General features: G+C 38.6%; 1 protein-coding gene across 1 annotated transcript in view; it reads left to right on the forward strand.

Annotated features, from left to right (window-relative positions):
* The window catches only part of PKHD1 (PKHD1 ciliary IPT domain containing fibrocystin/polyductin), a gene marked incomplete at both ends in the record, with an annotated part of 445094 nt that overhangs the window by 396119 nt on the left and 22920 nt on the right, over positions 1 to 26055 (forward strand). Inside the window, 3 exons of the mRNA XM_084258872.1 lie at positions 17551 to 17683; positions 18930 to 19017; positions 23935 to 24042. Of these exons, the coding sequence (XP_084114998.1) occupies positions 17551 to 17683; positions 18930 to 19017; positions 23935 to 24042 (329 nt within the window). The remainder of the gene's footprint in view (positions 1 to 17550; positions 17684 to 18929; positions 19018 to 23934; positions 24043 to 26055) is intronic.

The following is a 26055-nucleotide window of genomic DNA, read 5'->3' on the forward strand; positions in this document are numbered from 1 at the left end:
TGTTACTTTATAACTATTCCATTTTTTTCCCAGTTAGTTGAACACACTATATTTTAACACCTGCAAGTAAAAAGCATATAAGAAGAGATTTTTCTAAAGCAATTTATTTTCAGTTCATGTGTTCATTCATTTATTCATGTGGTAAATTTAAGCATTGGGATAGATTCTGGTGTTGCTAAGGTAAAACAGATGAGTTTTGCCTTAAAGGACAAAACCAATACACATTATATTAAGCTATGAGCTAAAACTTGATTACTTAAGGGAATGATAATCCTACCTGTTGGGACTAGAAATGGGACTTATATTTAGGAAAACTTTGGATGGATGAGCAGATATTTATTGGACTAAAGAAGTGATCCTGTTTGGAGTTTGCTTAAAATAGGATTATAAAGCCTTGAAAGAAAACCTGTCAAATGTATATGATAGGAATATGTCTGGCAGAGACCTGCATAGATTCTGTAATATTCTTTGTACTATATTATTCTGATGCTACATATGGGATTCACTACAAAATGAAAAGCTTAAATAAAAGAGATACCTTCACATTTTCAGGCATAGTCAACTGACACATTGTGATTTTATACACAGAGCAACATATCCAACTGACAACTTGTCTAGTGTTTTGCATTATATTTTACTTGTCTTTAGAGATGTTCTTCTTGTCTACACTACCTTACTATGTATGGAGATATGAAAAGAAAACTCAAGCAATTTTTTCCTAGATTCTGGGTGATTTGAAACCCTGTGGGAATTGTTGACTTAGAACTAAGGAGGACTTCTAGTTACATGATTGCCCAGTACCTATTAAATATTGTATATCTTTACCAACAACCAAATCTTCAGTTATTGTTGTGATTATATTATGCATGATGTTATGATAATTAAGAATTTGAATAAAAGTGATGCTAATTTATCTTAGTGTATGTGTATATATATTTTCTTTCCTTTAGCTCATTTTTCTTTAGATGCCAGATTTCGTGTAAGTATATATATGACCAGAGAGAAAAAAGTCAATCCCTTGCTAAATTTTATTTAGACTTTATATTATTGAGCTTTCCTAATAGATCAACATTGCAAAAAGACCGCACTTAATAATATGGTATATTAAAAAAGACTCAGTAGGAGGGGGCGGAGCAACATGGCGGCGAGGAGACGCTGCGAGTAAGATCTCCCATTAAAAAAAGTTAATAGGGAGGAAAAGCGGCAGGTCCCAGTGAGAACTGGGACACGGAAGATAAACGGACGACTCCAGCAAACTGCCCGAAGAAGAAAGTTGCCATAAAAGAGGACGAGAAGGGAGGGAAGCGCAGAACCCTGCTCCCCTCCCCCGCCCACAGAGGCGGCACTCTCCGACCGGCAGAGACAAGGGAAACAACAAACCAAAACGCCCAACAAGAAAAACGGATGCAGCAAGCGGGACTGTGAGTGGAAAGGAACTATTTCAGCCACCACACCCCGTGAACGGGAGCTGAGGCGAACCCTGCAGGACCCGCCGCGGAGGTGAGCTCCAGCCGCCATTAAAGAGCCCCGCCCCCCAGGAGGAGACCAGCACCAGCACACAGCCCCGGCCGCCCGGTAAGCTTGCGCGAAAGTGGCGCTCGGATTGCAGCTGCCCAGGGCCCTGCGCCTGCGACCTAGGCTTGCGGGGAGACAGCGGAGGCCCTCCCTGAGTGAGCAGGAACAAGGTGCCCAGGCAGGGGAGCGGGATTCAAAAGGCGCCATTCCCGCGCCACTGATCTGGGCTACAGCCCGCGTCCTGGAACTGAGGGCTTTGGAACTGAGACCCGGGGCACGAAATTAGGGGCGTGGGTTCCCCAAGACGGTGGGGCACAAGGCAGACACAGCACCCCAAAGCCGTTGAGGTGTACCCTACCATCCCCGCTCTGCTCCCTGTCCCACGGGGTGGAAAATCAGCTCCCCAAGGGCTCTAGGAGAGATCTCTGGTGCCACCTAGCGACTTGACCCCAGCACAGGCTACTGAAGGAGCTAGTGGCCAGCTGGGGAGTTAGCCCACACCGGGCCCCTTCTGAACAAGTAGTCTAAGCCCACAGGGAGAGCGAGCACCCACAGCCGGGGCAGACCAGGCGCGCAGAATAGTGTGCCTGAGACCAGAAGCGCAGGGAGTGTGTCCCACATCACCAATTTAGAACAGGGACATTTCTTCAGTAAAGACTACCTGCAGAAGGCTTCCCCAGGAGCCAGAGGTGAGCGGGGGAAGTTCGCCCACGCCAGACCCCCTCTGGCCTGCAGTCCAAGCCCAGAGGGGAGCAGGAACCCACCGCCGGGGCAGACCAGGCGCACAGGGGAGTGTGTCCCCACATCGGCATTTTAGAACAGGGACCTTTCTCCAGTAAAGGCTGCTTGAAACTGACAGATGACTCCTGGAAGAACCAGAGGGGAACAGAGAAGCCCACCCAAGATGCCGGCAAGTCCCAACAACACAGTGTCCCAACGCATACGGCAAATTAGAAAACAGACAGTAGGGAGGAGAAGAACCACACGCAACCTAGCAACTCTCCAGAGAAAAAGCACACCACAAAAAGAAAGCCAGCCCCCAGATTGCAACGACAATAACTTGGAAGAATTTCTGAGCCTTCCAGAAAGAGAATTTAAAATTGCCGTGATTAAAAAACTGACAGAAGTCATAAAGGAAAACAATGATAAGGGAAAAATAATCAACGATCAGAAGAATGCAATTGAGTCCCTAGAGAGGGAAAACAATGGTCAGAAGAAAGAAATTGAGTCCCTAAAGAGGGAAGTAAAAGAAATGCAGGAGATCAAAGAATTAATGGAAGAACTAAAGAATTCTGGGAAAAGCAATGAAAGCAGAATAGATGAAATGGAAGAACGAATAAGTAATCTTGAAGACACAGAAATAAAAAGAACCAAAACAGAAAAGGAAAGAGAAGTACGAAGGAAAAAGAACGAAGAAAGACTTCGGGAACTATCTGACTCCATGAGGAAAGGAAATATAAGAGTTATAGGAATACCAGAAGGAGAGGAGAGAGATGTAGGAACAGAGAAAATATTCAAAGAGATAATTGAAGAGAACTTCCCAAATGTGAAGAAGGAGCTGAAAATTGATATACAAGAAGCAAGAAGAACACCAAACTTCCACGACGAAAGGAAAAATACAGCAAGACACATAATAGTAAAGCTCCCAAGAATCCAGGACAAGGAAAAAATAATGAAGCTGGCAAGAGGGAAGAAACAGATAACATTCAAAGGAAAACCAATCAGGCTGACATCAGACTTCTCCGAAGAAACACTACGGGCAAGGAGAGAGTGGAGGGACATAGTCAACAGACTCCAAGAAAACAGATGCCAACCAAGAATACTCTATCCCGCAAAGCTCTCCTTCCTCTTTGAAGAAAGAATATGGACCTTCCCAGACAAACAGAAACTCCGGAATTTCATTGCAACTAAACCCCCACTCCAAAAAATACTACAAGGAATCCTAAAGCCAGAACCTCAGAGCGACGAATAACAATGAAAGAAGGCCAAAAAAAAAAAAAAAAGTTATTAAAAGAATAAATAAATAAAATCAAAGGAAAGACAAACACAATGGCAAATACAGATGTTAACATATCAATATTAACTCTAAATGTAAATGGACTAAACTCTTCAATAAAAAGACACAGAGTTGCAGCCTGGATTAAGAAACAAAACCCAACCTTTTGCTGTCTCCAGGAAACACATTTAGCTACAAAAGATAAAAATAGGCTCAAAGTCAAAGGATGGAAAACAATCCTACAAGCAAATGGGCCAAAAAAGAAAGCAGGAACAGCTATACTTATATCAGATAAAACAGATTTCAAACTCAAAAAGATAAAAAGAGACCCCAATGGTCACTACATTATGATCAAGGGGACAATACTTCAAGAAGAAATAACACTCATTAACATATACTCACCAAACGAAGGAGCACCAAAATATATCAGACAACTGTTGTCCTCTCTGAAAACAGACATCAGAGAAAACACATACGTAGTGGGAGACTTCAACACACCACTATCAACAATGGATAGATCAACAAGACAAAAAATAAGTAAAGAAACCAAAGCTCTAAATAAAGACCTAGAGCAATTGGGCTTAACAGACATCTATAGAACACTAAACCCCAAAAAAACGGAGTACACATTTTTCTCAAGCGCACATGGATCATTCTCCAGGATCGATCACATACTGGGGCACAAGACAAACATCAACAGATACACCAAGATTGAAATCATATCAACCATCTTTTCTGACCATGAAGGCATCAAACTAGAAATAAACCATAAAAAGAAGGCAAGGAACTTTCCTACCTCATGGAGATTAAAAACCACACTACTGGAAGACCATTGGACTAATGAGGAGATCAAAGAAGAAATTAAAAAATTTTTTGAATTGAACGACAAGGAGGACACCAATATTCTAAATGTATGGGATGCAGCAAAAGCAGTAATAAGAGGAAAATATATAGCAATAGAAGCTCACATCAAGAAACAAGAAAGAACGCAAAGAAACAACCTAATCTCGAAGCTCAAAGATCTAGAAAAAGAACAACAAGAAAACCCCAAAACCAGTAGAAGAAAAGAAATAATAAAAACCAAAGCAGAAATAAATGAAATTGAAACTAAAAAAACAATCCAAAAGATCAATGAAACCAAGAGCTGGTTCTTTGAAAAAATAAATAAAATAGACAAACCCCTAGCCAGGCTCACAAAGGAAAAAAGGGAGAAAGCACAAATAAACAGGATCATCAATGAAAGAGGAGAAATCACAACGGACACAGCAGAAATCAAAAGAATAATCAGTAACTACTATGAACAGTTATATGGAAACAAGTTTAACAATCTAGAGGAGATGGACAAATTCCTACAACTCTACAATCACCCAAAGCTAGATAAAGAAGAAATAGAACACCTAAACAGACCAATTACAATTAGCGAAATTGAAATGGTAATCAAAAACCTCCCCAAAAACAAAAGCCCAGGACCTGATGGATTTACAAATGAATTCTACCAAACATTCAGAGACGAATTAGTGCCTATCCTTCACAAACTCTTCCAAAAAATTGAGAAGGAAGGGACAATACCAAACACGTTCTATGAAGCCAACATTACACTAATACCAAAACCGAACAAGGATAACACAAAAAAGGAAAACTACAGGCCAATCTCCCTAATGAACACTGATGCAAAAATCCTCAATAAAATTTTAGCTATCAGAATCCAACAATGTATCCATAAGATAATTCACCACGACCAAGTTGGATTCATTCCAGGGGCACAAGGATGGTTTAACATCCGAAAATCAATCAACGTTATCCAACACATCAACAAAAAGAAATATAAAAACCATATGATAATATCAATAGATGCTGAGAAAGCTTTCGACAAAGTGCAACACCCATTCATGATAAAAGCCCTTGAAGTTCTTGGGATACAAGGAACATACCTCAACATCATAAAGGCCATCTATGACAAGCCAACAGCCAGTATCATTCTCAATGGTGAAAAGCTGAAAGCTATTCCATTAAGATCTGGAACAAGACAAGGATGTCCACTCTCACCATTGCTTTTCAATATAATACTGGAAGTCCTAGCCAGGGCAATAAGACAAGAGAAAGACATCCAAGGAATCCAAATAGGAAAAGAAGAAGTCAAACTATCACTATTTGCAGACGATATGATATTATACATAGAGAACCCCAAAAACTCCACAGAAAAGCTAATTCAACTCATCAATCAGTTCAGTAAAGTGGCAGGATACAAAATCAACACGCAAAAGTCAGTAGCCTTCCTATACACAAACAATAAATCTGAAGAAGAAGAAATCAAAAAGACCATCCCTTTTGTTATTGAAACAAAAAAAATCAAATATTTGGGAATAAATCTAACAAAAGAGGTAAAGGACCTATACAAAGAAAACTATAAAACACTGTTAAAAGAAATAGAAGAAGACACAAAGAAATGGAGAGACATCCCCTGCTCATGGATTGGAAGAATAAACATTATTAAAATGGCCATCCTTCCAAAAGCAATATACAGATTCAATGCTATTCCAATCAAAATTTCAATGTCATTCTTCAAAGAAATAGAACAATTATTGATGAAATTCATATGGAATCACAAAAAACCCCGAATAGCCAAAGCTCTCCTGAAAAAAAAAGAAGGGAATGGAGGCATCAGACTCCCAGACTTTAAACTATACTACAAAGCCATAATCATCAAAACTGCATGGTATTGGAACAAGAACAGACATACAGACCAATGGAATCGAATAGAAAATCCAGAAATAAACCCACAGATTTATGGTCAACTAATCTTTGACAAAGGAGCAAAGACTATGCATTGGAGCAAAGAAAGTTTGTTCAATAAATGGTGCTGGGAAAACTGGGTCGCTACATGCAAAAGAATGAAGCTTGACCACCACCTCACACCATACACAAAAATCAACTCAAAATGGATTAAAGAACTAGACATAAGACCTGAAACCATAAAATATATAGAAGGAAATATAGGCAAAACACTACATGATTTGCACATCAAAGACATCTTTACAGACACATCACCCAAAGCAGTGATAGTGAAGGCAAAGATAAACAGCTGGGACTATATCAAATTAAAGAGCTTTTGCACAGCAAAAGAGACAATAACAAAAACAAAGAGAAACCCCACCAACTGGGAGAACATTTTTGCACCCAACACTAATGATAAAGGACTGATCACAAAAATCTGCAAAGAGCTGATGAGACTCAACAACAACAAAGAAAATAATCCAGTCAAAAAATGGGCAGAAGAGCTTAAAAGAAACTTCTCTGAAGAGGAAATGCAAATGGCCAACAGGCATATGAAAAAATGTTCAACATCACTTGTCATCAGGGAAATGCAAATCAAAACTACCATGAGATACCATCTTACACCAGTGAGAATGGCACATATTAAAAAAACTAGCAACAACAAATGTTGGCGAGGGTGTGGAGAAAAAGGAACTCTTCTGCACTGTTGGTGGGAGTGCAAACTGGTCCAACCACTGTGGAAAGCTGTGTGGAGATTTCTGGACCTACTAAACATAGAGCTTCCATATGACCCAGCAATTCCACTCCTAGGTATGTACCCAAAGGACACAGAAACATCAATTCCAAAGAACACCTGCACCCCTATGTTTATAGCAGCACTGTTTACAATAGCTAAGCTTTGGAAACAACCCAAATGCCCAAAAATAGATGACTGGATCAAGAAGATGTGGTACATATATACCATGGAATATTACTCAGCATTCAAAAAAGATAAACACATGCAATTTGCTGCAACATGGATGGCGCTGGAAGGGATCATGCTCAGCGAAATAAGCCAAAAAGAAAAAGAAAAATACCGGATGGTCTCACTCATAGCAGGAATCTAGAAAACTTAAATAAGGGACCAGGAAAATGAATAACTATAAGAAAGTGAAAATCAAAATCAACAAAAAACTATGAACCAGAGACACTTTTAGGGGGGCGGGGGCGGGAGGGGAGGGATTGGGGTCAGAATGGGGGGCTGCAATTGTATGGGGAATATAACAATAAAATTTATAAAAAAAAAAAAAAAGACTCAGTAAATATCTAGTCTTTAGAAGAAAAGAAAAGTGAAGATAGAGCAACAGAGGGACAGCAGAGGGAACCCAGCAGTGGAGTGAGGCTAACAAAAGTGTCAGTGCTCACACTACATGTGGGATGATTAGTCCATCCTGAGGAGGTGAGACAGCTTCAGAGAAAAGATCATCCTTATTTATCACTCACCATCCATCATTGCCATCATGTTTTCACTTTTGAGTCAGATATTTGAGTTAATAAGAAACTGCTGAATGTGTATTTTATCAACTTCCTATTGGAATGTTATATTCCCTATCTCTTCAGTTGCTTTAGTATTTAAGAGAGATTTGTTAGACATAAGGTGAAAAGCAATTCTGAATAGAAGGAAAGATTGTTTTCTATGCATATCTAAATAGATCTCTAATGAATGAGACCCTTCATGTGTTAAGAGACTGAATGAGAACTAGCAACATTTCCAGCAGCCCTAAGAGTTGCGCAGAATGGCCAACCCTGAAGCCTTGGGAAGGTCCTGAGGTCAACCCTGTTTCTTTCAGTTTTGATAAGTGTCATTGGGACTTCCAATGAACTCACTGGAGAGCCATCAACAAGCTAATGAATTGGCCTTGAGAGCAGAAATGAGTCTAGGGACAGAAGCTTTTCAGTGAAAAGCACCAAGGAGAGGGTCATTCTTAATTCAATAGGAGTTTATGCATTTAAACAAATCAAGGCCATATTCACACATACTTTTCAGAGGGGGTACTATCTCCTTGCAGGAAACTACGAACTTCTGCTATTGGGGAGAAATGGAGCACTGCCTGATTTATCAAGCAGTGTGCAATGAATGGGTCTCTCTAGGCCTTTATCCTCTCTCATTGCATCTGGATTTAAACTTCCCTTTTCAGCTAAATCAGATCCAGGGACCTGTTTTCCATTTTCCAAATTTTGTTGACCTATTGTAAGTTGTTTCCTCATCCATCTTCATTATCCTTGTTGAATTACACCAATTTTAGTCATTTTTGTCTTGTAAGTAATTTCAGTGGAACAGAAAGACACATGTTAAATTCGCCCTTTTGTAACTGGGGGTTCCTTACAGAGGTCTTATTTCTATATTCATTATTTTCATTGGGAATTCCAGAAGGTGAGTTTTTATTTTGCATCCCTTCCCTTTAATAGAAACTTGATTTTTTTTTTGCTGTCTTGAATGAAGACATTCATTTCCTCTTTCTCCCTTTTATTCTTCCCTTTCTCCTGCTTCATGTAAAAACACTCCTGATCATATCCTTTTTCATATAGCTCTGTATTTTCTATGCAAGTTTAGCTATTGAAATGCCACTGCTATTTGTGGTTGGCAGAATTTTTATTTATTTTTTTTAAAGATTTATTTATTTATTTGTACAAGCACTGGGTACAGTCAGAAGTGCGGGAAGGTGAGAGAATTCACCAGAGCCAGAGCAGGGAACAGAACAGGCAGACCAATGAAATACACTGCTGAGGGGAGCAACAGGCGAGACAGGAGAGGTCTGCGCACCATGTGGGAGCTTCGCGGGTGGCCAGGGATGGAACCGGCGCTGCAGAGGCTGCGGGCAGTTTCTCAGCCCAGCACTTAACTGCGGCGCCACCAGGGGAGGCCTGTTGACAGAATTTTTAAAATGGCCTCCCCAAAGATGTGCTACCCTCATCCCTGAAACCGGAGAACATGAATAAGTAGCACATCTATAAATGCATTACATTATGAGGCATAGCTGACCTTCAAATAGAATATGCAGTATTATCAAGGTGGGCCCTTAAAAGAGGAGAACTTTCTCCTGCTGTGCAGAAGAAGAAAACAGAAGAGGGAGACAGAGAGAGAGACAGTATAAGAAAGGCTGGATGTGTCACTGTTTTTAGGTAGATTGTGTAAGTGGAGAGTGGACCTTGGTTGACAGCAGGCAAGGCAACAGGAATCTCAATTCCACAATCACAAGGAAATAAATTCTACCAACATTCTCAATAAGCTTGGATATGGGTTCTTCCTGGGAGACTACACATACGCAAAGAACCTACTCAAGTCTGTCTGGACTTTTGATCCACAATATGGTTTTTGATCATTTGTTATGTAACATAAGAAAATGAATATACTATCTCACATAAATGTTTTATCTATGACATTGCCATGAACCTTGGGTCCCAAAAAGGGTTATAGTGAGAGTGATCGTGTCAATATGGGAATATGTAGCATGTGTTTGTGTGTGCATCTATGTGTACCCATCATATTAGTCATGTTTTATGTTTCCTCTGTGTTAGGATCATCTCATCAAGCTGATGGAATAGAAAAGAAAACTAGGAGAGAGTCAGAGAGCCACCTCCATTGGTAACAAGTCCTGTTTAGCATCTTCTCTTATGCAGCCTGTTCATGCTCCTGGGCACCTGCTTCCTAGAAAACAGCTGTCTGGAGTTTGCAAGAACACAATCTTTCTGTTAACATGGGAGTATGCTCTTCCAAAACTGGCAGAATGTTCATCCCAGAAGGGGTTCATATACTGACACCTGTCTCTTTCCTCTCTCAAGGCAAAACCAGAACTTTGCCATTAAAAAAAGTGTCTGCACCATTCTTTTTTTGTTTGTTTCCACTAAGATACAAATTCACAACTTTGTTAGGTAGTGGCAAAATTGTCACAATAGAATTTCATATACAATGCTTTGTGGGTAAATGAGATGCTCTGCATAAGCAAACTTTCCATTTAATTACAAAAATCTTCCTTGCATCACTGGAATTTTTAACTTGTATTATCTTTTTGTTGATGCTATGTTTTTTTTTTAATAAATCTTTTTTTTTTTAATAGAAAAGTTGGAATACAGGCTAGATGCACGGGAGGGTGAGAGGATTCACCAGAGACAGAGCAGTGAACAGAACAGGCAGATGACAGAAATACACTGCTGAGGGGAGCAGTGGGTGAGGCAGGAGAGGTCTCTCGCCATGAAGGTTGCTCTGAGGCTGGGGGAATTGAACCAGCACTGCAGAGGCTGCTGACAGCTTCACAGCACGGCGCTCAACTGCCTGCTCTACCAGGGAGGCCCGATGCTGTTTGTTTACAAAACTATATAGAAGATATAGTTTTGGGGTATAAGTGCATGCCTCTCTTTTTTAAGTAGTATAATTTTTAAATTTTTTAATTGTTTTTATGTTAATTTTTTTACCTGATTGTTCATTTTTAAACAATATTTGCTTTGCCGCATCCCCTCAGGTATAGTCCCCATAGAGTTTCCTTCCCCAAGGCACCAGTGCACCATCACCTCTGTCCCCTGTGCTCCTCCCTCCCTCCCTCTGATCCCTCTCCCTCCTCCTCCCCTGCAGGATGTCTCTGATTTATAATTATCCTTTTTTGCTTTGTTGTGTATTGTGCTGTTGTTATTTTTTACACTGATGTCTTACCGGGTTTCCCTATATTCCTGCTGTAAGTGAAACCATACGATATTTTTCTTCTTCCTTCTGGCTTGTTTACTGAATAGAGAGCCCAGAAATAAAACCACACTTACATAGACAACTGATCTTTGACAAAGGAGCAAAGACTATGCAATGGAACACGGGCAGATTGTACAATAAATAGTGCTGGGAAAACTGGACCACCACATGCAAAAAAATGAAACTAGACTGCTACCTTTCACTGTGCACAAAAATCAACTCCATATGGGTAAAAGAACTGGAAAAAAGACCTGAAACCATACAAAAAGGTGCATGCCTCTTAAGACGTATGTTACCACACTTCACCCACAAGCGAAGATCCATATTCCTCTAACATGGTCCACTAGACCCCCATCTTCTTTGCTCCCCACTGCTCACTCTCCCCTCTGGTAGCCTCAATTCTGCATATTTCTAGTGTTGGTTTTGTTTTGATTTGTTTGTTCCTTTGTTTTGTTTATATATCGCACATGAGTGTAGTCATCAAGTATCTGTCTTCTAACTTAATTTGCTTAGCATTATCTCAGTCAGTTCCATCCATGTTGTCACACATGGCAAGATTTCATCTTTTTTATAGCTGGATAGTATTCCATTATGTATATGGACCACATCTTATTTATCCACTCATCTGTCACTGGGTACTTAGGTTGCTTACATAGCCTGGTTATTGTAAATAGTGTTGCAATGAATATAGGTGTGCATATATCCCTTCTCATTAGTGTTTTTGTATTCTCTAGGTAGATACCTGGGTGTGGAATTGCTGGATCATTCATTAGATCTATTTTTAGTATTTTGAGAAACTTCCATATTCTTTTCCATAGGGGCTGGACTTTCAGAAAAGCAGTAAATGAGGGCTCCTTTTTCCCCATATCCTCTCTAATACTGTTGTTTCTGGTCTTTTTTGAGATGGACCATTCTCATAGTGTGATTTGGCATCTCATTGTGATTTTGATTTGCATTTCCCTGGAGATAAAAATCATTAGCATTTTTTAAAAAGCCTTCAACTCATAAACTTAAAGAAATCATACATTATCTAACCCTATTAAATGTGAAATAAGGCAGACAATTCACATTTTTATTGATATTTTATGATTATCATTAAAACTATCATTTATTTTATACCCTGGTTTCTTCAGTGATGCCCTTAAGGACCGTTGTTCTTACACTAAACATAAGACTTTGATTCTACACCTACAGTTTATATTTTTTCTGCTGTTTTCCTTATAAGCAAAAGCTAAGTATAAACCCTAGCTGCTGTTGTCATGTCTGCACCAAGCGGTTCCCCACCCACAAGAATATGTATATTCCCTTCAAATATGGAACACCACCCAGAAATCAAATAATTTAAGATTTTTATGTAAAGATGGTAAAATTGTAGATAACCACAGTAAAGTCTCATGAAGCCTACATTTTAAGGATTTTTATTCCCCAAAGATTAATGGAATAGCTATGATGTCCAAAACATTGTATGATTTACATGAAAATACAAATACTTAAAAATTAATGAATAGCCAAAACAAACATTTATTTAATTATTAAAAATGTTATAGTAAATTTCATTATCCTATATTGCAATAAAATAATTCATTATGATTTTGCTAGTTTTTCATAAAATTATGTGGAGCACATTTTCATCTTTATAATAATATGTTTATAATCTTCAAATTATTGTTTTATTTCTAAGAATAACTAAGCTTACTATCATATATAATAGGTGATCACTAAATATTTGTTGAAAGTAATAAAATCTAGTGTGTTTGGCTCCTTTACTACCCTTATAATCCTGTATAACCAGTGCCCTATAGTAAATCTTTTCCATCAGAAACATCTTGAATGATTTCTTTTTTCCCTGATCAGACTCTGACCACAACAGCACCCCCAATACAATAAGGAAATTTTAAATATTTTATATAGATCCTTAAAACATATTCAGCATCTCTATTACCCAGATACAATATTAATACTAAATTTATTATAAATTATAACTCTAAGTGATTTATCAACTGAAATACTTAGGATTTTACTACTGAATTGCTTTCATTGGAAGGTACACTAAGTTTATTTTGTGTCTTTATATACTGCTGGCACCCTGTAGCCCCCAGCTAGTGTCACTCAAATTACAATTTCAAATGAATAATTCCAAGGACTCAAAAGAGTTTAATAACAAATTTATTTTTTTAAAGATTTATTTATTTATTTATTTATATGCACTGGGTACAGTCAGAAGTGCGAGAGGGTGAGAGAATTCACCAGAGCCAGAGCGGGGAACAGAACAGGCAGACTGACGAAATACACTGCTGACAGGAGCATCTGGCACAGCAGAAGAGGTCTGTTGCCCCATGTGAGACCCTCGCCGGTGGCCGGGGATCGAACTGGCACTGCAGAGGTTGCAGGCAGCTTCGCAGCCCAGCTCTGAACCACTGCGCCACCAGGGGAGGCCCTTAATAACACATCTGTAAGCACATCAATCAAAGGGTATACTAGAACTTGAAGAAGACTGGCCAAGGGAGGTGGTGGCTTTCCAGACACATCTAGAGTAAAGGAAGCCTGCATTAGTGGGTACTGATCATGTTATTGTAGTAAAAATGTTGGGGTGCCCACAATGGTCCAGGGTTAGAACCTCCATGCTACAGTGCCAGGAGGAAGCTGTCACAGAGTAAGGCATTTTTTCTCTCTTAGGAATTTATAGTTGCTAAGGGCATTTAGTTTAGTTTAATAGGGAACCTGAGAACCAAGAAAAAGAAGTAAAATGACATCTGTCAACTCCAAAAGATTGCCAAGAAAGTCCTTGCTACCTTCCAAACTACATGGATGAACATTCCTGAAGGACAGAGGTCATGGTATTTTATTTATCTTTGCATATCTCACAGTGCCTTGAACAATGTTTGTACACAGAAGGAGTAACATGTTAAATTGAATTAACTGAAGAACTTTCTTCCTCCAGAGTGTAAGTTCTTGCAAACTCCTATAGATGCTACCTTATCTAGCCTTTAAAATATTTTAAAATGTTTTTAAGTGATTGAAAATTATCACAACACCCTGAAATATTTACTCAAAACATAAAACCTGTTTTGTAGCTTTGAGGAGATGCCTGTGTACAAGGGAGTGAAGAAGTATATCTAATCCCCCCACCCCCACCCCACCACCACAGATCTTACCCAGTGCCAGCTTTCATCAATATTTATTTGTTTGCCATGCAAATAGAAATAATGCCTTCCTCTATAGGGTAAGCATTTAGAATCTGGCACATTGAAAAGCAAGAAGTGGAGTGAATAGTGGTGATATCAGAATTGGGAATTTTCTGTATTCTCTTGATCTTTCTTTTTAACCTGCTTTGAAAGGGTGGGGGGAATTCTTTCACATACCTGAGTGGATATTAGAAGCTGTTAAATAGTGGTTAAAACTGGAAACAGTGGAGGGAACTTTCCTCCCCCATTTTTTAAAGTTTGGCTGTAGGTCCTTCTGCCTGCAGGCTACAGTCACATTAGCAGTTGAAAATTGGATAACGACAGCACAATGACAAATCCAGGTTGCTTGCAATAAGTTGCTAATCCCTTTGCTTTAATATCGGAGCAGCATATAATGATGTTTGGACATCACTCCAGTTTACTGACGACCCCACTGGGGCCAGCAATAGAACCTTACAACTGTCTAACAAGGCGTCAGGTGACTCCCGTCGTCACAGCAACGGACACTGGAATCTAATCTTCCCTCCATCCCTTCTAGCACCCAATAACGCCTAGATTATATAAGTGGCCCATCATTGCTTGGTAACTTGAATCAATTAACGTTAATTCGCACAATGCTATGATGTATTGTGATCACTTTCATTTCAGGGAAGGGGGAGAAATTGCTATAAGTCACCTAAAATGAGGTTGTCTGTGGTGCTGAGGTATTAATTGGGTGTCCATATTAAATGCAAAAGGAGCCCCATCGTGAAAGGAAAGTGGATGAGTGACTCTCTTGGCTGCTATTGACCTATCAGAAGAAGACAGTGCCCTTTTCCTTTGCTTTTATCTATTACAGTTTTCCCTATTGCGTGTCAAGTTGATGTATTATAAAAAATTCATTTGGTGACCTTTCACCCCCTTAGCAGATTAAACAATTTCACTTCGATGGCATCATTAACAGGACCCTGCATTTAATGATGATTTCTCTAAAAGGCCACGGAGATTCGATTTTAAGCTAACAGATTTATTGCACTATTATAACATATCGTAAAAAACTGTACCACCTACGGTCAGGTTTTAGGATAGAAACTGCTTAAGAGTTTATGTGGAGCTTAAAGTGGTATTACCTTGGGATATGCTGTAGCAGCAAGTCTCTGACCTCCAGTGAGATGCTGTTTACATTTAATAAGAGATGTTTGCTCACAATAAACTTTAAAGTGTGTCAGGGATGGGCCTTTCAGTGGGTATTCAGGCAGTTGGTTCTCCTCCCTCCGTCTCTAGACATCAGTGTACATATGTCAGTGTCTTTCATGGAGTCTTTCCATTTCCTTAACCCACGCTGCTAGCCTGCTTCCGTCCTGCATCAGAAAGCATTTAAGAATGAGGTTAGGGGACAAAAGTAGAATCTGGTGACAATGCTAGGCTTTTCTAATAACCTGAAACCTATAGAAGGATAGAATTAATGGCATGGATTTTAAAATGTCATTTAAAATGTTCCCTTAAATAAGAGGAGCCTTATCCATTTAGGCTAAGCAAGCTAATACATGAGTAGGCTAATAGAAGCTGAATCCCACGAGTGACTTGCAAATTTGCTTTAGCTGGCAGATGATCACAGCGGGTCTTCAGAACCACACATGCTACTCTGTACCCATTTCTCAGGATTCTTAAGAGAAATACTTCCTACAGAAATTTCACCAGTGTTTGCTCTTCCACTATTTCCTTTTTTTAGAACTTATTGTCACTTTTCCCTGATATATAGCTTCCTTGTAAATATCTTACCCTTTTTCCTTGCAGAAGGAAAAAAAAAGTTTGGGGAATAAAAGCAGTTGGGTTGAGTCACATGAATTTAATTGAAGGCAGAATAGGCTCTTTTTGTTCTAGTTTTTTTTTAATCAAAATCTTGGTAAATATGATCTAAGCCTGTTTTGAGGATAGGACATCAAGGGGTGCTCTATATTAGTGTAATAAATATCATATAATGTTTCTATATATCTATTCAATTGCTAAACATTTATAGCAAGACTATTACATGTGATATACAATAGGTTTGATGGACAATTAGATAATGTATAATGCTTTTTTAGTAAAGTCTTCTTGCTTATCAAAAATACCGAAGCTCTTGACTGAAGATGCTTTGATTGTTGAATGATTATATGAGTTATATAATCATTTTATATTCATTCTATTTTATTACTAAGTCATTAATAATTAATTTTCTTGTGTGAGGTATAAAAAGTAAGTTTTCTTTGGTTAACTTCTCTAGATCTTGGTCATTCACTTCTATTTGCACAAACTCTGGCAAGTTAAGCTTTTTTGGATCTCAGCTTTTTCACCTATAGGGAAGAGTGTGTGCCTCATCGTGTCATTTAAAAATTTGTAGTATATATAGAGAAAGCTTAGAAAAACACCTGGTATTTGGTAAGTGCTTAGCATATGTTACTTGTAAGTATTATTCTCCCTAGGGGCTTCATTGAATTAAAATAAATTAATCTATCAATAGCACAGTTATGGACATTATTTAGTTTGAGCACAACGCGGAGAGTAAAGCATGAAAGGTGTTCTGTGAGGATGCAGTGAGCAAGTCCATGTAAAACAGCCCCATTGGCACTCACTCTCGAAACCTCTTTCCAATTTTTTTACACCGATGTCATCTTGGTGCCTTGGAATCAACGTGGTGGGAGTACTTATACTATGGAAATTGGTAAACTGCAAATCAAGGTTGTTTTGGGAGGGAGAAATGGTTTACTAACTTTTTATTTTTTTTAAAGATTTATTTATTTATGCATGCAAGGAGTGGGGTATAGGTCAAAGGTGGGGGAGTGAGAGGATTCACCAGAGACAGAGTGAATAGACAGAACAGGCAGATTGACCAAAATACACTGCTGAGGGGAGTAGCGGGCGAGTCAGGAGAGGTCTGCTGTGCTGTGTGGGTAACTTCCCTGGCCAGGGATCGACCTGTGCTGCAGTGGCTGTGGATAGCTTCATTGTGCTGCATCTTAATCCCTTGTGCCATCAGGGAGGCCCCTTACTAACTTTTTACACTGAACAAATTACCCCTCTCTAAGTAAGTCTGATAAGTTCTTTCACTGAGACTTTTTAGGATGAATCTGACAAACCATGATAAAAATCTGAGTTTATAATTTGTGCTTCGCCTCCCCCCACACAGCTAGTCCATCCTTTCTGATGCTTCAGCAAGCATGCAAAATAAATACAATTTTTTTAGTTATAAGGTCATGTTCACTATATAGTGCACTATTACGTTTCCAGAAACAAAGGCAAATGCAAATATTTTCATTGGTAATAGACTATTATGGAAAATAGCAGCAGAGGTGATATTTGCAGTCTCATGGATGTCTTCTGTTTGTTTTTCCGTGTGCCAGAAATACAAGTTTGAAAACTGGGAACTTGATATATGTTCGACCTTATGCTCTTTCAGTTCTGGTCCAACCTTCAGATGGACAAGTAGGAAAAGAACTTCCAGTTCAACCACAACTAGTTTTTCTGGATAAGCAGGTAACTTGTTGACAGCTAACATTCTTTCTTTAGAGCTGGGTAGCACGTTGTACATAACATGTGTTTTCGATTTGATCATCAGGGCACACAATGACAGAGTGTGGGCTGTGTGAGACCCACTACACTTAGAACTTCAACTTGCATCATTTCCTTTCATTTCTCAATCTGCTTTCCTTCCATTCTCTATGAATGTCCAGAATTTGATCAAGGCTAAAAATATAATTCTGATCCTTTTCTTTCTCAAGTTCTTGAAGTAGATATCTCATATCTTTTCTGAAATCTAGCCTTCTCAAAGAAGTATGTCCATATCTGAAAAAGTACGTTCATATGCTAATGAAGGGATGTATGGTGTTGCACGTGCCTTATAGTTTTATGTTCTTTTAAATTATTTCTTTTATATGTGCTAAAGTCAATCAAGAGACTATATTTAATTCTAATTCCATTCTAAATCATGCTCTCTGATTCTATTTTATCTGTATTTTTTATTTTTTAAAAGATTAATTTATCTATGCACACAAGAACTGGGGAGTAGGCCAGAGGTGTGGGGAGCGAAGGGATTCACCAGAGACAGAGTGGGGAGAAGAAAAGGCAAATTTACTGAAATACACTGCTGAGGGGAGCAGTGGGAGAGACAGAAGAGGTCTGCTGTGTCACATGGCTTAGCTCCCCGGGTTGGGATCAGACTCATGCTGCAGTGGCTGGCGATAGCTTGATAGTGCTGTGTCTTTAACCCCTATGCCACCAAGGAGGCCCATTTTATCTGTATTTTTTAAGCACAGAGAAAAACAGTGAAATGTGATTATTAAATCAGCTTTCATTCTTTGCTTTAAAAATGCATGCCTTGACCTGTTTGCAGAGGGAAGAAGGCCTGGTACTGAGGTCCACACTTGGAAACCTGATCTAGTCTGGACCCAATCCAACTATCTTCTGCTTGATTCTCTTAACTTTTCCTTCCTTTTCAAACTTCAGCACAGAATTCCATTCTCCTCTTCTATCAACTTAGCTTCCCTTTTTCCTTTCCTCTGCCCTGCCCCAATTTTTCCTATACTTACCACCCGAAATTAACAAGCTAATTTTGATATATTTCTAACATGAGTAAGAAAACATCATTTTCCTTCCTTTGCTTATTTCTGCCAAGTATGTGCTTTATAGAAGATTCCTTTATACATGCTCTTCTTTATTAGGATTTCAAAAAAATTAAATTCTTTTCATAACTAACTTTTCCTTTTTATCCCCCTACTTCCAGAGTCAGCGAGTGGTGTCCTTGGGGCCCCCCTTAGAACCTTGGGCTGTTTCTGTTTCCCTGGAAGGGGTACCAGATTCAATGCTGAAAGGTAGGTGTCAGTGACTTCAGAGAACTGTTTCAATTGCATCTGAAAATGCTCACAGCCATCAGGAATTCAGAGCAAGGTCAGTAATACTCAATATTTTCAGTAATTCTGAAGAAAACTCCTTCATTCCTAGTCTACAGGCACAGTGTCTGCATAAAGGAAGATTGGGCTGACAGTAAACATGAAGGAAACCCTTCTCTTCTCCCTTTCCTTGTATGATGGAGCATTTTCATCATACTGTATCCTCAATGTGGTATAAGGAAAAAGCCTTGAAATATTTGGTTAGATCTCATTCAAATTTAGTTTATTTTTTAAGATTTATTTATTTATTTATTTATACAAGCATTGGGTACAGTCAGAAGTGCGGGAGGGTAAGAGAATTCACCAGAGCCAGAGCGGGGAACAGAACAGGCAAACTGACGAAATACACGCTGAGGGGAGCTGCGGGCGGCAGGAGATGTCTGTCGCCCCATGTGGGGCCCTCGCCCAGTGGCCAGGGATCGAATTGGCACTGCAGGGGTTGCGGGCAGCTTCGCAACCCAGCTCTCAACCACTGCGCCACTGGGGAGGCCCTAGAGCCTATTTTAAAACATGAGAAGACCCCCCCTCATTAGTGGCTGTCACAGATTAAGAACTCAGAATTCTAAGGAATTCTGGAGCACCACTGGCTTTTCTTGTCTTTGTTTTAGAACTTAAAAACACATTTTATTATGAAATAGTCGAGGTATTGTTTTTTCATGTTTTATTTTTTAAAAAATTTATTTTTTTATGCATACAAGAACTGGGGTACAGGCCAGAGGTATGGGGGGGTAGAGGATTCACCAGAGACAGACTGGGGAGCAGAACAGGCAGATTGACCAAAGTACACTGCTGAGGAGAGCAGCGGGCAAGTCAGGAGAGGTCTGCTGCACCATGTGGAATGTTCCCTGGCCGGCCAGGGATGGAACTCATGCTGCAGAGGCTGCGATTGCTTCATAGTGCAGTGCTTAACCCCTTGTGCCACCAGGGAGGCCCCTGTTTTCATGTTTCAAAACCACCTTTAATAGAACCCACAGAAAATATGTTAAGGAGAATCTGTTTGAGAAGCAGAAAGAAGACAAAGGAGACTAATGGCTGAGGGAGAGGAAGGGAAGAAGTGAAGCCAGGGAGCCAGGCAAGAGAAATGAGGGTAGACTCAACTCTGGGACCTGACACTGAGACACCAACTCAGGTATTTCCCATATTTTCCATACTTCACTCATCCATCTATATTGTGTTCACTTTGGGTAAAGTAACACTTATGTTGCTGACTCAATTTTGATCCTTTTGGTAGCATCTTTGCTCAAGCAGTTAAGTCTGAAACTCTGTGGGTTAAAATCCCAAGAAAAGGGGGCATCCTAAAATATTCCCTGTACAAATTTGCAAAAGCAAACTACATCATTAAGAAAGCCAAGTAATTAAGTGAAGTTATCCATGGCTGGCCAATGTGAAAATTAAAATTCAGAATTTCGTTATGAAGTAGTTTTAAACTCCTCTTCGGGTGCCATCATTCTGCTCATTTTTTGGTGCCACTTAGCTACTGCCAGCATATCAGTATAGAGAATGCATAAGATAGAAGAACAATTCACTTACCTGCTCATGTTAAAATAATACTGTAGCTTGAAAACCATCAAATTTTAACTTTTTTCGTGTTTAATAATATGTACAGTAGTTACTCTAGCCTGACTGCTTAAATTCACAGGCCTTTGACCTCTAGTCCATATATCAATATTCCATACATTACCCACACTTTAAATCTTTCACATATTTCATACCTTACTCCTCATTCCATACCTCTTTGTCCTCACAGGCTTCTCTAACAGGTTACCATAGAGTGGGTGGCTTGTAACAACAGAAACTCACAGTTTTGGAGGTGGGGAAGTGAAAGATCAAGGCTTCTGCAAGTTCAGTGTCTGGTGAGAGCCTGCTTCCTGGTTCATAGATGAACCCCTGTCTGTTCATATGGCAGAAGTGAGGAAGGATCTGTTTCATAAAGACACTAAACTTATTTATGAGGGCTCTTCCCTCATTATCTAATGACTTTCCAAAGTCCCACTTCCAAATTCCATCACATGGGAAATTAGGTTCCAACATTTGAGTTTTGGATGGATAGGGACATTCAGTCTATAACAATAACTTACTCAACACCTTATTCATGCTCCATGCCTTAGCTGTACTCCACATCATTAGTCATACTCCATACCTTATCCCTAGCCTACCCTGTCTGTACTCCTAACCATTACCCCTACTCCATCACTCATACCCTCATTCCCATAATCTTTTTCATTAGTGAACTATTGTTGTAAAATCCACATAACATAAAACTTAGTATTTTGACCATTTTTAGGTATATATCCATATACTTTACCTTACTCATATTGTACCCTTAGCCATACTGCACTCCTTACCCAGACTTCATGGTTTCTTTGCCCCACTTCTACACTCACCCACAGTCCATGATTTTTCTTTCAGTTCTCCCAAGAGTATCATCCCTGCTTACCTCAGAATCATATTATCTTGCAAAATGAATGAGGAAGGAAACTCTTTGCTACTTTATTCTACCAATACCAAGTCAGGCACAAGCCAGCTGACTCATATGAATGAGTACAGTCACTGCCCTCCTTGGGAGATACAGTGGGAAATGAGAGGAACTGACTGGGTTGTTTTCTAATTTGGGAGGGGTTATGTAATGGGAAAAAATCTTGTGTAGTTTTCTGTCTTTGGAATGCCCATACCAGTAAAATCATCTTATTTCATAGGATTGAAACTCTCTTGAAGCCATCATGAAGTGTTTCTTCACTTCAGAAAAAGTGAAAGCAATGAAGTTTTTGGTGGATTACTTAATGTATTCAAGCATTTCTGGATTGAAAAAATAAAAATAAAAATAAAAACAACAAACCATACCTATATGTCTAGTCTAAGTCTTCCATCCTTCTATTTAACTTCATGTTCTCGTATCTCAGTAGATCTTCTTCAGTGAAGGAGAGGTTATTGTCTAGTGACAAAAAGTGGGTTTATGTACTGAAAGACAATTATTTAAGGAGTCTTAAGACCCTTTGATATTGAATTATCAATTCTAAACATTTTAAAATGTCTCAGCATTGATGATGTAGCAGTTTGCTAGCTTGTAGAGCTAGGGGTGAAAGGGAGATCCATGGGAATAATTTGGGCCATAAAGGTGTTTTAAAAAACCACATGCCCTACAGAAACACATTCAGGTACCCTCCCTGGTAGGCTTGTGTTCAGTTTCAGTATTGCTTCAAGCCCAGCACCCCACCACTTCCCAGGTTCGCACGTTGTTTATACCAGCTTGATCGGAGAGCCTGTCAATAGCACTTGTATATTTTACAATTGCCATTGCAGGGATATGATGAACCCTGGAGTAATGTACTGTACTTGGCAGCAACTGCCTCAGCTTTTGGGCACATATGCTTCAAATCTGAGAATATCATAGATATATATGGGAATCTTTTTAGAGATCTCTGAGGCAAGCTGGTATTTAACGCAAAAGCAAACCCATTTGGAGCTAAAGCACTTTCCATTAGGCAGTTTGGCGGCTGTTCTATGAGGCAGACTCACTGTGCTCCACGGACACATTTCGATTAAATGCTGCTTTGTATTCCTCCAAAGATGGGAACAATAAGGACGTTTGTCAAAGGAAAAACTGCAGCAAATGATTTCATGTTGAACATCTGTACTCTGTGGTTCATTGTTTGCAAGAGTTTATTGACCATAATTTTGATGCATATAGGTTTTAAAGAGTATAAACTGCATTTATCTTGGGCGCCTATCATTTATTTGAGTCTTGGCTTATTTATTTCCATTTTTCTGGGCATTTTATTTATTTTGGGACTCTGAAGAGATGAAGTAAAAGATGTTTCCAAAAAGAAAAAAAGAAGTTTTAGTTAGCTCTGCAAAATTGATGAGGAAAGATGTTTTCACAAAAAAGGATTAAACAATTGAATTGAAAAATGTTTAACACTAAGCACATTATATCTTCATAATACTTTTCAGTCTTAGAGATAGCAAACTAATTTTTAAGCTTGAAGATCTCTCTCCAAACTCGTTGTCCACCTTACCAATCATAGTGACATTTCCAGAGTGAAATGTAGCAGCTGTTAATTAGCAAAGTAATGTGAGGGTAGTAGAGTGAGAAGACTAATTAATGGTATGTGAATGTGATCTTGAGCTAAGTTGCTTTCTTTCACATTATAAATGGATAGCCTATTGTTAAAAGATGTAAGCTTTTTTTTTCTTCCCTTTTTTTTTTTTTGTATTTTATGCAAGGAAACCATAACCTGGGGCAATCTAAGTTGCTAAATCAGAGTAGCCTTTATCAGTAATGATTTGAAGCATTGCTGTGGCCCTATTGGCCTAACATCTATTGGCCTAACACTACCACCATATAAACTACAGATTCCTTGAATTGAACAGTCACAGCCTAAAAACTGACCACCCAGAAAGATAATTGACTTTCTGATTTAAGATATATTTAATAATAAGGAAGTCAATATGTAGTGTTGGGGAAGAATTTAAATCAGACAGATCAAGGCTCTAACAATAGCATCAATTAATTTAACCTTTCATGAACCAATTTCCTAGTCTCTAGAATATAGGTGGTAGACTATATTAGAGGGCTGTGTGGTATATTTACAATGATATATATAAAACAGTGTCTGGTACAGGAAGATTTCAAAATATGTTAGCTGTTATTACTATTATTTTGTCTTGGATTATTTGGTTCTAAGACTTCACTATAAAAATCCTGAGGGATTTAAGTAACTTATTTAATTAAAAAAATTTTCCTTTTATGTCCAATAGCTGTTCTACAGAGAAGACTTAAAAGAGTAGCTCTTGAGTAGATAACTAATATCAGGTTTTTGGTTTTGTATTCTTTTGCAGGCTGTACTCAAGCAGAAACTCAAGATGGTTATGTGAGCTTCTCCAACTTGGCAGTTTTGATCTCTGGGTCAAATTGGCACTTTATTTTTACTGTCACTTCCCCTCCAGGTAATTTTAGCACATTGTATTTTTATTATGTTTCTTTTGGGAAAAAAATAGCCTTTTCTCACTTATAGTAGGAATAGCTCCTATCATGAATAAGATCAGAATTTAGCAAAAAAAGATCACTTGGTTATGTCATTAATGTCTCAGAAGCAAGAACACATGTAGAAATTAAGTCGGAAAAATAGGCTGGTAAGAAACCAAAAGCAAATTTTCTTCCAGTTATTAAAATTTATTTTGAATGTTTTACATTTCAAAAATTTTCTATATCATTTGTTGACATTTGGCTGGATATTAATTAGAAAATTTTAGTTTATGAGGATAATCATAGTATGTTTTTATGAAATTTTATCATTCTATCCTGCTCTCCTCATCCACTGCTCCATCTCTCCCATGAATGGTGACTGTAGTCATTCAAAATCCCCATATTTTAGTAATAGAGATATAAAGTTAGGGTAAATTGTTTATGTGATACAGTTCTTGACAAAATATTAAAACAAATTCTCCTTTCTGGAGTATTTGTGACAGTGTTTGGTTTATCGGAGGGTAATATTTTTCAATAAGTTTGTAGTGGATAGCATTTTATTTTTGTGTTTTCTTAAAGATTTATTTATTTATGCATACAAGAACTGGGGTACAGGCCAGAGGTGGGGGGGATTCTCCAGAGACGAGTGGGGAACAGAACAGGCAGGCGGACTGAAATACACTATTGAGGGGAGCAGTGGGCGAGACAGGAGAGGCCTGCTGCACCATGTGGGGATGGAACTTGTGCTACAGAGGGTGAGGATAGCTTCACAGTGCTGTTCTTAACCCCTTGCACTACCAGGGAGGCCTCGGATAGCATTTTGAAGTCAGATGAGCCTACATAGAAATTCTAGTCTCCCATCTCCATGAAGGGGAGAGCCGAGTGCAGTTTTGACCTTTTTTTAAAGGTGACTTGGTGGTGGGAATTTATGAGGATTACACTTGTGAGGAGAAATCTAGCACTGTAGTCAGGAAAATTAGTCTGATACTTAAGATGTGCATCTTTGAAGAACAATTCATGCACAGGCATAAGGCAAAGTTTGATAAAGCACATTAGCACAATCACTGAATTTCAACCTCTTAGACTGGAAATGGTGAAGAAGTTCAGTGTTTTCATGTGAGTTGGTGATCCTCAAGAGCCCATGTTTAATTATGACCAGATAGTTGTTCTTCCTCACAAGACTTGGATTCAAATTGTCATAGTATATATTTCATAAGTTAAAAAAAAATGATTATTATGAAAATATATAATAAGCATTTATCAAATGTTACTTATTAATAAGGGAATCAGGAGGCTGGCAAAGCAGGTTTCAAAAACATTTGAGGAGTATGGATCATGTAGCCAGGAAAGAACTGCTGAGATAAATTTGCTAAATTGGGTAATAAAACCAGAACCTTTGAGGTTACATCTTAGCTAGACAAAAATCATTTGCAGTTTACCAATCTTTAACAAGCTAACAAGACTGAGCCCTAATTAATAATAGTCAATTAAGTCATGGACCTGTTTAAAAAGGCTTCAGCATAGGATCTATTATTGTTTTTCTTCATTCCATGTTTTGGATAATTTTTCTTCACAAAGGGAATTATCTGCAGAAGTCAGATAATATTATTAAGTATTAACTTTGCAGGGCAGATTCTTTTACTAGTGAGGAAGTTATCCTAATGTGAGCACATGTTCATGGAGAAGCATGTTCAGTGTCATTGGCCATGAGAGTCCAATGATATAGCCTTAAGTTTTTAAATGAATATCTTTTGAAGGGTTACACACTCAGAGCTGGATTCTTTGTCTTCTATTTGTTGGGTATTTTAAAGACCTCTGTACTTGAATTTCCTCCGCGGTTAACTAAGATTAGCCAAATACTTCATTCAGGTTATTTTAAAAAATAAGTTATCTAAGCAAATGTCAAATGTGGTATAGGCAGAAAAATCTCAGTACCATTTGTAATTTTGAACTGGAATTAGTGTTCATAGTGAGTAGATTACTATTTATTTTAG

The sequence above is a fragment of the Talpa europaea genome (assembly GCF_964194135.1).
Source record: "Talpa europaea genome assembly, chromosome: 2".
NCBI lineage: Eukaryota > Metazoa > Chordata > Mammalia > Eulipotyphla > Talpidae > Talpa > Talpa europaea.